This window comes from Physeter macrocephalus, chromosome 6, assembly GCF_002837175.3.
Source record: "Physeter macrocephalus isolate SW-GA chromosome 6, ASM283717v5, whole genome shotgun sequence".
Taxonomy (NCBI): Eukaryota; Metazoa; Chordata; class Mammalia; order Artiodactyla; family Physeteridae; genus Physeter; species Physeter macrocephalus.
The window spans coordinates 62,972,204-62,986,933 of record NC_041219.1 but is presented as its reverse complement, the minus strand read 5'-3'; the positions used below and the strand labels follow the sequence as shown (position 1 = coordinate 62,986,933).

Genomic DNA, 14,730 nt, shown 5'->3' with positions numbered 1-14,730 from the left:
AGAATACAAAATCAATAGAAAAAAATTTAAAATTGGTAAAACCTTATCTAGATTACCTAAGAAAAAAGAAAGAAGGCATAAATAAACAAAATCATATATGAAACAGGAGGCATTATAACTGATGTCATGGAAAGAGAAGGATCATAAGACACTACTGTGGCAACAAATTGGATAATCTAGAAGAAATGGATAAATTCCTAGAAATATGCAACCTACTAAGACTGAATCAAGAAGAAATTAACTTGAACAGACCTAAACAAGTACAGAGATTGAATCACTAATCAAAAACATCCTAACAACCAAAAAAGTCAAGTACCAGATGGTTTCACTGGAGAATTTACCAGACATTTAAAGAAAATCAACAACAGCCCTTCTCAACTCTTCCAAAAAATTGAAGTGGAGGGAACACTCCTAAACTCAATTTATGAAGCCCACATCATCCAGATACCAAAGCCAAAGACACCAAAATAAAAGAAAATTACAGGCTAATATCCCTGATAAAAATATATACAAAAATTCTCAACAAAATGCTAGCATATAAAATTCATCAGCACATTAAAAAGAATTACACAACATGGCCAAGTAGAATTTATCCCTGGAATACAAGGATAGCTCAACATATGAAAAACAATCAACGTAATACTCCACATTAAAAGAATAAAGGGAAAAAGAAACCACATGATCTTCTCAATTGTTGCAGAAAAAGCATTTGACAAAATTCAACACCTTCTCATGATAAAAACACTCGACAAGTTAGGAAACTACCTCAATATTAAAAAGACCATATGTCAAAAGCCCATAGCTAATATCATACTCAATGGTGAATAACTGAAAGCTTTCCCTCTAAGATAAGGAACAAGGTAAGTTTGCCCTCTCTCACCAATTTCTTCAACATGACACTGGAAGGGCCTCACAAGGGCAATTAAGCAAGAAAAATAAATAAAAGGCAGCCAAATCAAAAGGAATAAAAGTATCACTGTTCACAGACGACATCTTATATTCAGATAACCCTAAAGAGGCCACACACACACGAAAAAGTCTGAACTAATAAATGAATTCAGCAATGCTACAGGATAGAAAATCAACACGAAAAATCACTTACATGTGGAATCTAAAAACTAAGACAAACTAGTGAATATAACAAAAAAGAAACAGACTCATAGATATAGAGAACAAACTAGTGGATACCAGTGAGGAGAGGAAAGGGGAGAGGGGCAAGATAGGGATAGGAGATTTAAAGGCACAAACTATTATGTATAAAATAAATAAGCTACAAGGATATATTGTACAGCTCAGGGAATATAGCCAATATTTCATAACAACTATAAAGGGAGTATAACTTTTAAAAATTGTGAATCACTATGTTGTACACCTGAGATTTATATAATATTGTAAATAAACTATACCTCAACAACAAAAAAGAAATCCGATGTCTATATACAAACAATGAGCAATCTGAGAAAGAAATTAAGACAATAATCCCATTACAATATCACTAGAAAGAATAAAATATTTAGGAGCAAATTTAACCAAGACAGTAAAAGACTTTTACACTGAAAACTACAAAACCTTGTTGAAAGAAATAAAAGACACAAATAAATGGAAAGACATATTCATGGGGATTGAAAGACTTAATATTGTTAAAATGTCCATCTCATCCAAAGCGGTCAAAAGTTTCAATGCAATCCCAACCAAAATCCCTGTCGTTTTTTGCAGAACTAGGAAAAAGCATCCTAAAATTCATATGGAATCTCAAGAAACCCTGAATTGCCAAAACAAACTGAAAAAAGAACAATGCTGAAGGCTTCATACCTCCTGATTTTAAAAGCTACAGTAATCAAAACAGTTCAGTGCTGAAATATAGACAGACACATAGACCTGTGAAACAGAATAGAGATCCCAGAAATAAACTCTTATATATACACTCAAATGATGTTCTACAAGGGTGCCAAGGCTACACAATGGGGAAATGACAGTCTTTTAACAAATGGTGTGAAAACTGGATATCCAAATGCAAAAGAATGAAGTTAGACCATTAAACCATACACAAAAATTTATTCCAAATGGATTAAAGACCTAAATGTAAAACCTAAAACTATGAAATTCCTAAGAGAAAGCATAGGGGGAAGCTTCATGACAGTGGATTTGGCACCGATTTCTTGGATCAAAGCAAAGGCAACAAAAACATAAAAAGACAAAGGAGATTACATCAAACAAAATTTTCTGCACATGAAAGGAAACAATCAACAGAGTGAAAAGGAAACCTATGGAATGGGAGAAAATAACTGCAAATCATGTATCTGGTAAGGCGTTAATATCCAGAACATATAAAGAACTCCTACAACTTAACAACTAAAATGCAAGTAACCAGATTTTAAAATGGCCAAAGGCCCTGAATAAACATTTCTCCAAACAAAATATGCAAAATGACCAACAAGCATATGAAAAGATGCTCAGCATCACTAATCAGAGAAATACAAATCAAAACCACAATGAGATACAGCCTCACTTCCATTAGGGTGGTCACTATCACAAAACAGAAAAAAACAAGTGTTGGCAAGAATATACAGAAATTGGAACCCTTGTGTCCTGCTGATGGGAATGTAAAATGGTGTGGCTGCTAAAGAAAAGTCTGGAGGCTCCTCAAAATAATAATCACAGAATTACCATATGACCCAGCAATTTCACTTTTGGGTATATATATCCAAGACTTTGATCTCAAAGAGGTCAAAGAGGTCACACCAATGTTCATTGCAGCATTATTCGTAAGAGCCAGGAGTTGAAAGCAGCCCAAATATCCATCAATAAATAAACGGATAAAGAAAATGTGGTTTATACATACAATGGAGTATTATTCAGCCTTAAAAAAAGGAAATCCTGTCACATGCTGTAACACAGATGAACCTCAAGGACATAATGTTTTGTGAAACAGGGTAGTCACAAAACAACAAATACTGTATGACTGCACTTATGAGATATCTAGAGTAGTCAAAATCATGGAAACAAAGTAGAACAATAGTTTCCAGGGGTTAAAGGGGACGGGAAATGGGAGTTGTTCTATGGGTACAGTTTCAGTTTTGCAAGATGAAAAATTTCTAGAGATCTGTTACACAACAATGTTAACACAGGTAACACTACTGAGTTGTAGAGTTAAAAATGGTAAATTTTATGTTAACTATTTCTATCATAATTAAAGTAAAAAGAATTTAAAATATTTTTAATAAAAAAATTGAAATGTAGGATTTAGATTCAATCTAAAATTTGTTTGAGAATCAATTATGTCATTGATTTTCATAGATAAAGGATGAGAAATATCTTGATATTTATTTTACAGTAAAAAACTAGAAAGGATGCAAGTTAAAGATATCAGTCATAGAGCAGTAAAATAGATTAGATTATGCGTGTGGTCTTAATAGCAAACTGCCTATGAGGATTTTCTATTCTTTCAGAAATTAACAGAAAATGTTTTAAGACAAACCTGAATAGTGGGGTTCACTATTAACTGGTTAATATCAAAGGACCAAGGAACAAATCTAAATAGAAGAAAAGCATCTGAAGTGTCATTGTTTGTTTAGTTATTTTCGTAAGGGGGATAAAGTTCTAAACATTCTTTCTATAAGTCTTATTTTTAAAACATAGCAAGACACAGATGTAAAAGTACAGTGGATACTATAATTAAAGGGAATTAAACATGAAACTACAAAATCTTTGAAATTTCTACAAATCTCTCTCACAAGAAGAAAACATTAACAAGAATGAGTTAGAAAGATGTCCAAGTTTTGAAATTTAAAATTGGCCTTATTCACAAACTAAAGAAGGAAGGAACAAAATTTGAAAAACTGAATACTACACCTTAACATTTCCTTCAAGTGCCACACATACTAACTGTCCAAATTAATCTTTTCCAATCTTTAGGAATTACACAGTATTTGTCCTTATTTCCATACCAGTTGTAGCCCTTCAAGACAAACTTTTCAGGCATTGTAATATTTTCATTTTTATTCCTTAAGGTCTCTGCCTATCTTCTTTAACTAAACAAACAAGACTTGGAAAGTAGCTCTGAGAACAAATTTGATATGCACAAACACTGGAAAAGTACATGGTGGGCAGCACTGTTTAGTTCAGAGACAGGATGAGAGGAAAAAATGGAAATTCATATTGCACAAAACAATGGAAAAATTTCAAACCCCTATATTTGGTTGATGCATAGCAAATAAAGGTTAAACAAAGATTTATACCAATTTTCTAATATAAGAAATAAAACAGCTTAGTTTTTATACTGTGACAAAAAAACAAAGCTGAGAAAGTGGAGTTTAAAATCAGAGAATTAATTACATCATCAAAGAGGACCATAATTAAAAAATCTTTGGCTGTGGCCAAATGAGGGTTTGATGAGACTAGCCTGTGTAAACAAAGATAAAAACTATCAGTTGTTCAAGGAAAGAGAGAAATCGGAGCTTAAAAAGTTTAGTTAAAAGAATACAGAGATGCAGAAGAGATTTGTAGTTGCCAGGGTACAGGGAGTGAGGGTAGGGTTAAAGCAAGGTTGAAACTATAAAAGAACAGCATGAGGGACTCCCTTTATGGTGAGGGAACAGTTCTGTACCTTGACGGTGGTGGTAGGTTATATAAATCTATACATGAGATCAAACTGCATAGAAACACACACACACACACACAAATTAATTCGTGTAAAAACTGGTGGAAACTGGTATGGTCTACAAAACTATTTAGTAGAATTGTACCAATTTCTTGGTTTTGATATTGTACTACAATTATAGAAGATTTCACCATTGGGGGAAGCTGAGTGAAGGGTTCATAGGAGTCTACATATTATTGTTGCAACTTCCTGTGTATCTATCATTATTTCAAAATAAAGTTTGTTTTAAAAAGTCAAGTAGGGCTTCCCTGGTGGCTCAGTGGTTGGGAGTCCGCCTGCTGATGCAGGGGACACAGGTTCGTTCCCCGGTCTGGGAGGATCCCACATGCCACGGAGCGGCTAGGCCCGTGAGCCATGGCCACTGGGCCTGCGCATCCAGAGCCTGTGCTCCGCAACGGGAGAGGCCGCGGCAGTGAAAGGCCCGCGTACCAAAAAAAAAAAAAAAAAAAAAAAAAAAAAAAAAAAAAAAGTCAAGTAAAGAAGATATGAAAATGATTCAAGACAGAAAAATCCTACAGTAATAATGACTACTACTGAAATAATTATTATTGGCAATTACTATGTCCCAGGCAATGGAGATATCAAGACACAAAGAAAGGTAACTTGCTCAAATGATTAAAAAAAAAAAAAAAAAAAAAAGAGGTAGCAAAGAAAGAAATTCAACTAAAAACAATACTGCAATGTACAAGTGCTATACTAAAAATACATATTACTGAATAACTAAGGAAACAACAAAAGCAAAAGTGTGACTACAGACTACAGTTTGTGTGCTATACTATGACGCTTGGACTAAACTACATGGGGGAAAAAAGGAAGAGGAGAACCAGGCTACTTGAGGCAGTGTAATACTAAAACATTTTAGAGGAAATAATAGTCTAGACTAGGACACTGGCAAGTACAGGCATACCTCGTTTTATTGCACTTCGCATTTTTTACAAATTGAAGGTTTGTGGCAACGTGCGTCAAGCAAGTCTATAGGTACCATTTTTCCAACAGTATTTCCTCACTTTGCGCCTCTGTGTCACATTTTTTGGTAATTCTTGCAATATTTCAATATTTTATATTATTATTATATTGCTATGGTGATCTGTGATCAGTGATTTTGACGTTACTGTCATTGTTTTTTGTTTTGTATTTCTTAATTAAGGTATATACATTGTTTTTTTAGACACAATGCCATTGCTCACTTAATAGACTATAGTGTAGCATAAACATAACTTTTACTTTATTTTAACGAAAAATTTTTTTACAAATTTGTGACTCGCTTTATTGCAATAATCGCTTTACTGCAGTGATCTGGAACTGAACCTGCAATATCTCCAAGGCATGCCTGTATGTAAAAAGAGAAACATGGTAAGGCAAATCCCCAAAACATAATTTTAAAGATGGATAGAAAATACAATTTCAAGAATGCCTTATATAAATAGATTAATATGTACTGATGTATGAAAACAGTGAGGATTAGAAATGGTTAATAATTAGTTCTAGAGCAGCAGCTCCGGAAACAACATGCAGGAAGTGCACAGTATGAAAGCAAATTTCAGACCTGTAATAAAGAGTTTCCTCCTAAATCAGCACTTCCTAATATTACCACTTAAGGCTAAATATTAATTTTGCAAGAATAGAAATTCTTACTTCTTGTCTTTTCTTAAGATCTTCTTTGGCTGCTCCGAAGCGTTTGGTTAACCTGGCTATCTTGGCCTAAAAAGAGCAAAAATGAGATGGAAATCAAATGGCATTATAGTATTAAAAAGGAACCCATGCATATATAACAAGAAACCCACAGGTAATAGGATCCTCAGAAGATAGCTAACAGCAAAGAAAATAAGGCAAGTTGACTGTAAAACATATATTTGAAAAATACAGAAAATCATAACAAAAACGTAAATACTCTTAATTTTATAAGATTGGCTTTTTTCCTCCTTGAACTGTGGATGTTTGCTCACAAACCAGTATATTTCTGAATATGTGTGCTTGCGTTTGTTATTTTTTAACACAGTTGTAACCACACTTAATTTTCTCACTGAGAAGTGTATAGTAAGCATATATATAAATACCTTACTGATAGTACATATGAGTATATGTATAATATATTGAATCATTAGTTATACAGTCTCTTTCCTACTGGATGTGTTCAACTGTTTCTTAACTAACTGCTGTAGTCAAATAACATGCAATTAATAATTTTGTTCTTTCAGATTACTTACTTAAGCTACATTCACAGAGGTGGAATTCCTGAGACAGAGTATATTTTTAAGGCTCCTGTCTAAATGCTTTTCAGACAGGCTTTGTTAATTTACACTTTCAATAGCAATGTATAAAAATGTTCACATGATATTACTCTTTGAAGCATTTAATTTCATATTGTGTTAACCTTTAATAAACTGACAAAAATGTTACCTTCTTAGTGTTAACATTTGTCAGTGAGATTATTTTATTAATCATTTGTACTGCTTATTAAACACTGTCTGATCACATATTTTGCCCACATACATATTCATAAAAATTTAATACCAGAGGCAGAAAGGAAAAAAAATAGAAAAATTACCCCATCACCACATGAATATTTTCTTTGTATTTATTTCCTTTAAGTCTTTTACTAAGGCATTGCTATGATACTCAATTGTTTTTCAATGCCGCTGTCATTTTATGATAAATATATTTTTAAGAATTTTAAACTTCTGAGTGCGTTCATGAGGCCTGCCTAAGGAAGTGCTCTTCCAGATAATTTCAATTAGCCAATACAATCATATCATAAAAAGAAAATATTATTTACTTTTAAAACCTTCTTTCCCAAAATAGTCACTTCTAAAGGAGACCCCAAAACTTTAAAAGTATTCAAGTCCACCGATATGGGCTAGGCAATCAATTACCTATGACTCCCAAGGTGAAGATTTTCCTCAGGACTTAATTATTTATGCATATTATTAACACCTAAGGACATGTACAGCACAATTTTTAAAATTCTTAATATGGATTTACCTTCCTGTAACTAAAATATTTCAAGTAATTTTTTCAAGCAAGGTATATGAGAAAGTATTTTCTGTACTCCAACTTATACAAGAATGTCTTTCATTTTTTCTTTTGGCAGGCTACCTGGTAGGTATTCTATAAATTGCATAATATGTACAGTATTATTATTTGCCCTTAAAAACGAAAGCAAATTTAAAACATTATTTTGTATATGTTATATTTGGAGAGGTCTAGAAGAATAAACACCAGAGCTAACGGTGGTTACCTCTGGAGGCTATGATTGGCAGGCAGTGTAAAGAGAGCTTCAATTTCATGTCATATACACCTATAGTATTCAAATATTTCTTTAAAAAATTTTTTTATCACTTCAAAATTTAAACTACTGGCAGAGGAAAAAAATAACAAAATTTAGACACACACATGCTTTCTTCTGCCATTTAATATTATAAAAAAGAAATCAAAGAGCAGACTTTTTGTGTTGTTTTAATCTAGGGAAACTACAGTTTTTAAATTATAATTCAAAATATCTGTCATAATATGTCTAAGATTGGGTCTCTTTTTCTGGCAAGTATTCTGTGAAATCTTTTAAAAACTCTATAAACAAGTCATTTGTTTAGTAAAGGAAGGTAATATTCTATTACTATATCTTTGATTACTACTACTATTCCATTTGCTCTTGGTTTCTTAGGCATATCTATCATTTCTTGGATAATGGCACAATGATACCTGTTGAAAAGTTGCATAAATTGTTGGGATTCAGACACACTGGGGCCTTGTTTAGCAAACTATGCAAACCAAGAATTTCTTTGTTATGTACCAAGGAATATCTCAGGAAATAATTCTGTGTGGAAAAAAAAAAGTAATCGTATATCATTTGCCTAATAACAAATATTAGAACTCAAAAAAGCTAGTGAATAAACAAACACATGGTATTCATTATTCAAAACTCTCTCTTGGATTAGGCAGCCACAGATTTACTCGCTGAGGGAGGCGAGTGGGAGGAGAGACTGAAAGAAAAAACTGAAAAAGCTATTTTCAGTTAAAACTACTTAAAATGGCATTTTATAAATCATAACCAATGGAACATTGGATTCCAGAGTGTATTGACAGCTTTTCCATTAAAAATCCAGTTGAAATTTTGAGTATCCTGAATTTGCATAGTGATTTGAGAGGAATCAAGTCTTTCTATCCAGGAACATGGTACATCACTGTTGACTCATGTTTTCTTTTTCTGTCCGTTTTCTTCATAATGGTCTTGAAATTTTGTTTTTTGGTTTATTCTTAAGTATTTTCTTATTTTTAAATGTCTACCATATGTGAAACCTTTTTCTCATAACAATTTCCCTGGTAATTGTAACAACAACAACTGGTTGTTGCTGATGTACAGCAAGGCTACTAGAATATGTTTTCCTTTTATCAGTTAGTTGCTAAGCATTACAGTTTATCATTTACCATTATTACTTTTCATTCCCTTTTTCCTGTTTTTATTTTATTGCCCTGTCACCAAGTTCTAAATAGCAGCACAGATAAGGCATCCTTGTCCTATTCTCAACTCTAATGGAAATATTTCCAAAGATCCACTATTAAATATGATATTTATAACAGGTTTCTGATAATCTTTATGAGATTTAAGGTACTTCCCTCCTATTTTTTCCAACAGCTGGTCAGTTTTAGCAAATCCTCCTTGTTTGGTATCTACTGAGATGATCACACAATTTACATCCTTCTTCTGTTAGTACAGTGAAATATAATGGTTAATATTGAACCAGCCTTACATTCATGAGAGAAACCAATGCTGGAAAATAAAACTGGCCTATATTTGTTCTTTTCTTATGCCACAGAATTCCACAGTTGGGTGTGCTTCATAAAATGAGGCCTCATCTTTTCCTATACTCTGGAAGTATTTATATGAGAAGTGAATTACCTGTTCCTCAAATGTTTGTCAGAATTTTCTGGCAAGGCTTTGGGGCCTAATGATTTTTTCAGAAACAGATCTTTCACTACAAGTGACTACAATTTTAACAGAGTTCCTCATAATTTTCAGCTTTCTACTTTCTTCTTAGATAAAATGGACTTCATAGGCATAAGGTTGTATATAATAATGTTCTCTTACTTAAAGAATCTCCTCTAGATCTTTATTTCTTGACTTTTTGAATCCTTATACAGTTTGTTTGTACTTTTATTTGTAGATCAAAAATGTATCTACTTTTAAGGCCTTTCAATAAGCTTTTGTCTTTATTGCTCAATCTTCAAAAAGGGTCGGCTTTTTTGCTATTTCTATTAACTCCTTCCTCCTTCTCTGGGTTTTAGTTTGTTATTGCTATTTTTCCCTAGCAAAGGAGATGCACATATAATGCTTTTTTATTTTTCTGTTAGTAATAAATTAAAGTTATAAATTTCCCTTTGAATACTGCATCGGCTTTAACTTACAAGTTTTAATATGTAATGTATTATTATAGTTCTGACCTAAAGAGTTGAGAATGTCCATTTTAAAATTCCTCTTTGTAATTATCTGGAAGTATATTTTGGGGGAAGGTACCATCTGGGAGAGGAGAAAAGCTAAATATCTGTCGATAATTTCCAATTTTATTACGTAGTTACTACTGAATCCACAACAAAAGATGGTGGTTAGCATTTTAAGACGTTCTTAGAAATCACTACATTTCTAATGTGACAATGCATTAAAGATATATAAACCTAAAAATTATATATTTTCCTACTTAAAAAATAATAAAATTCGTGGAAATAACTGTTTGGATTTACCTTACAATTTGACATCTCTGAAAAAGTGAAAATACATAAAACTTTTTCAAGATTCAGAAAGCAAAGGGCTTCCCTGGTGGCGCAGTGGTTGAGAATCCGCCTGCCGATGCAGGGGACACGGGTTCGTGCCCCGGTCTGGGAAGATCCCACATGCCGCGGAGCGGCTGGGCCTGTGAGCCATGGCCACTGAGCCTGTGCGTCCCGAGCCTGTGCTCCGCAACGGGAGAGGCCACAACAGTGAGAGGCCCGCATACCACAAAAAAAAAGAAAAAAGATAAAGAAAGCAACAATTCCTAAATTAACACAGAAAATAATTTTATAATGAATTCTCCATATATTCCAATGTTGACAATTTTTTCAGCTCTTCTAAAATATATTTAGTACACAGAAAATAAGCTAATAATTACAAACAGGCTTTATGGACAAAAGTCATAACACAGTGAACCATTATTTAAAACTTAAAAATGACTTTAATCAAGAACTAGTCCATTGAAAAAATACATAAGAATGGCAACTAATTTGAAAATCCATAAAAATCTGACTTCCTTTATCTATAGAGAAATTTATACATTAAAAATTATAGCAGAATAGAGACCTTCATGAGTTCCTTCTAGAGGTAAAGTCCACGTTACTCAATTCTATCCTCTTACCACAGTTTGTAATGTATGGTAAATTTTTATACTTATGGCAAAGGATCACAAGTCCTTTAAAAGTCTATGTTTTTGTAACTGCAGAGTTAAAAAAAAGAAGCCACTAATACTAAAATTAATATTAAATTATGTATTCCTTAAAGCAAAATACCTACTAAGTCACTGGTGATTAATTATTTGCTTTCAAATTGTGTTTTGACTTTGAATGCTATAAAACTCATACTGGATTCTGCCAAAGGAAGTCAGGTATAATAAACGAATATATATGCATATCAGGAAGATATACTCATCTACTGCTATGATATGAGATACGGAAGTACTATATACACACTGCAATATTTTCAAATAGTTTATTGTCAGCTCTACCTAAAAAACAGTAAATTATTTAACAAAATACATAATTATTTGCTGAAGCATATGATAAAGTAAGTAGGCTTTAAGTTGAAGAACTTGAAAACAATAATTATTAAAATACTGAAAGAGTAAGTGACATCACCAAAAATGCCTGAGTGAGGAACTTCAGGGTTGTCTCTTCCCAAAAGCAACTAATTAGCTTGCTGGCATTGTTAGAATCAACTTCTGGAATCTACTCAAAAACTTACAATAGCTAAGGAAAGACTTAGGGAATAATAAAGCTGCACTTTGCAGTATGACAGCACTGGGGTCTTTTAAAATTGTCCTTTATGATTCCCCACACCCAGATCAGCAGCAGCTATAAGGATGACAGCTGGGATACCTGGAGCAAGTTATGAGTGCCACAGGAAACAATATGCACCTTATTTTCTCTAGTAACTCCCTCAAGAACCAGCACAAAGGCTGGCCTTTGATTCACCCAAGTCTGAGTAATTCCCAAGGCTGAGGCAGCGTTCCAGACAGATTTTCCCAAAAAGATTTAAAGGTGCTGGTATTGGCACAGCAGCTTGAGGCATAGAACAATTTGGACAAAGAATATAAAGAAAAGCCTGGAATGGAAAAGGGCAGAAAAAAGACACACAGCAAAAGGGGGCTTTAAAAGCTCTCACCCATGGCAGGAAATTGAGAAGAATATCTGAATGCCCAGGGCAGAATGCATGCTCAGAAATGGGCTGAAAAGACCCTAAGCTTTCACCTCTGACTGGCTTTCAGAGTCTGTGCAAGCAGGAAGGGAAGGATAAGGCAAGTCTGATAAAGCAGGTTGTAAATGGCCTACATTAAGTATAGAAGGAGTGCCCCAACACAGCCAGGCTGCAAAGACTTGGGAGAGTAATTTTTTTCCTTCTTTAGGCTCCAGGCATTTAAGGTAACTGTCAAAACACAAGCTGACCACTAAGCTAACAAAACATAGACTTTAGTGGTCACACACAATAATGAATACATAATTTCCAAAAATAGTTGAGAAAACTCACTAAGCAAGCAAACAACAAACCCTGGACAGGAGGGGAAAACCTGATTTTCTGAACTGCCACATTACAATATTCAAAATATCCAGTTTTCAACAATAACAACAAAAAAAATTAGGAGGTATACAAAGAAATAAGTATGGTTTATTCACAGAAAAAAAAAGAATTAACAGAAATATAGCTCAGGCATAGGACTTACTAGACAAAAACTTTAAACAGATGGTTTTAAATCTATTCAAAGAGCTAAAGGACACAACATAAAAAGTACTTTAAAAAAAAAAAGGAAAATAATGTCTCACCAAACAGAGAATATCAATAAAGAGACACACATTATATAAAGAAAACAAATATAAATTCTGGAGCTGAAAGTACAGTAACTGAAATTAAGAAATTCACCAGAGAGGTTCAACAGATTTGAGCAGGACAGGGCTGTAAAGGAATAGTTTTGTATACTATTGAAGATAAGTAGGTATTAATTCAAGATGTTAAGTGTAATTCCCAGAGTAATCACTAAGGAAAAAGCTAAAAACTTTACAGAAAGAGAATCAAAATGGTTCACTAGAAAAAAATCAATCACAGAAGAAAGCAGTAATGTAGGAATTAAGGGGAAAAAAAGGTGGAAGACAAATAAAATGGCAGGAGTAAGTCTTTCCTTATCAGTAACTAATTTAAATGTAAACAGACAAAAACTCTCCAATTAAAAGGCAGAGACTGGCAAAGTGGGTAATAAATCATGACCCAACTCTATGCTGTCTACAAGATTTCATCAAAATTTGAAACTTTTGTGCATTAAAGGACATTATCAAAACAGGAAAGTGAAAAAACTTACACAGTGGGTGAGAATATCAATAGTTATAAACCGTGTATTTCTAAGTGTTCAGTATCCAAAATATGTAAAGAACTCTTACAGCTCAACAACAGAAAGGCAAAACAAACAAAACAAAAAGAACTTGAATAAATATTTCTCTAAAGAAGATATGCACATGTTCAACAAACACAGGAAAGGATGTTCAACATCATTAGCCAATAGGAAAATGCAAACCAAAACCACAATAAAATACCACTTCACACCATTAGGATGTTATAATAATTTTAAAAATACACAGACAGTAACAAGTGTTGGCAAGGATGTGGAGAAATGGAACCCTCACATTGCTGGTGGGGAGTAAAATATAAAATGGAGTAGCTGATCTGGGAAAAAGTTGAATGTTCTTCAATAAATTAAACAAAGAATCACCATATGACCCACAATTCCATTCCTAGGTATATGCCCAAAAGATTTGAAAACAGGTATTCAAACAAATACTTGTATATGAATGTTCATAGCAGCATTATTTACAATATCCAAAAGGTGGATATTGTAAATAATGCCCAAATGCCCATCAAATGTTCATCAGCCAAAGAATACATAAACAAAATGTGTGTGCGTGTGTATACACACAAGTTAACATCTTGAATTAATTCCTACTTATTTTCAATAGTATGGAAATATAAATATTACTTAGCTATGAAAAGGAATGTAGTATTGATACATGCTACAACATATATGAACCTTAAAAACATTGTGCTAAGAAAAACAGGCCAGACACCAAAAGTCACATATTGTATAATTCTGTTCATATGAAATATGAAGCACAGGTAACTCAGTAGAGACAGAGAGCAGATTCATGCTTCCCGAGGGCTAGGGGGAGAGGGAAATGAGAAGTGACTGCTCAATGGGTATGAGGTTTTCTTCTGGATTGATGAAAAATGTTTTGGAACCAGATAGAGATGATGATCATACAACAGTGTGTATGTACTAAATGCCACTGAAGTGTAAACTTTAAAATGATTGTTATCTGAATTTTACTTCCATAAACAAAGTAAGAGATGGGAACTAAATTGGGCACAGTAAAATTTAAATAAATGGCATGGTAAGGGCAGATCATAAATGAATGGGAGAAGCAATATGAACTCAGAGGCCTGAAATAAAAACACTATGGACATTAATACTCTGTAGGACAGTGAAGCAGCTGGTGGGTATTAGGAAAAGTGGATCAAAATCTAGGAGATCCAAATTACAAATTGAAGAATGAATACAGGTTTAAACTGGTACACACTTGAGCAAACTGGACTATACAGAAGAGAATGAACAAGCAGTATTTTAGAAAGATGAGTACAATGCTTGAGAAGGACCAGCAAAGATTTAAAAAGCAGTACCAAAGTGGTCATGTAAAAGGTTGTTACTATAATCAAGAAATTGGGTAGGGGCTTCCCTGGTGGCGCAGTGGTTGAGAGTCTGCCTGCCGATGCAGGGGAGATGGGT

The 14,730-nt window shown here is 33.4% G+C and overlaps 1 protein-coding gene across 3 annotated transcripts in view; it reads right to left on the bottom strand.

Moving 5' to 3' along the window:
• The window catches only part of ATF7IP (activating transcription factor 7 interacting protein), a 121,676-nt gene that overhangs the window by 40,141 nt on the left and 66,805 nt on the right, over positions 1-14,730 (bottom strand). For all 3 annotated transcript variants that reach the window (XR_003680263.2, XM_024129064.3, XM_028491043.2), the window contains one exon: positions 6,296-6,361. Coding sequence is in view for 2 of the 3 variants with exons in the window: in XM_024129064.3 (XP_023984832.1) it covers positions 6,296-6,361 (66 nt within the window). In the remaining variant the exon portion in view is untranslated. The remainder of the gene's footprint in view (positions 1-6,295; positions 6,362-14,730) is intronic.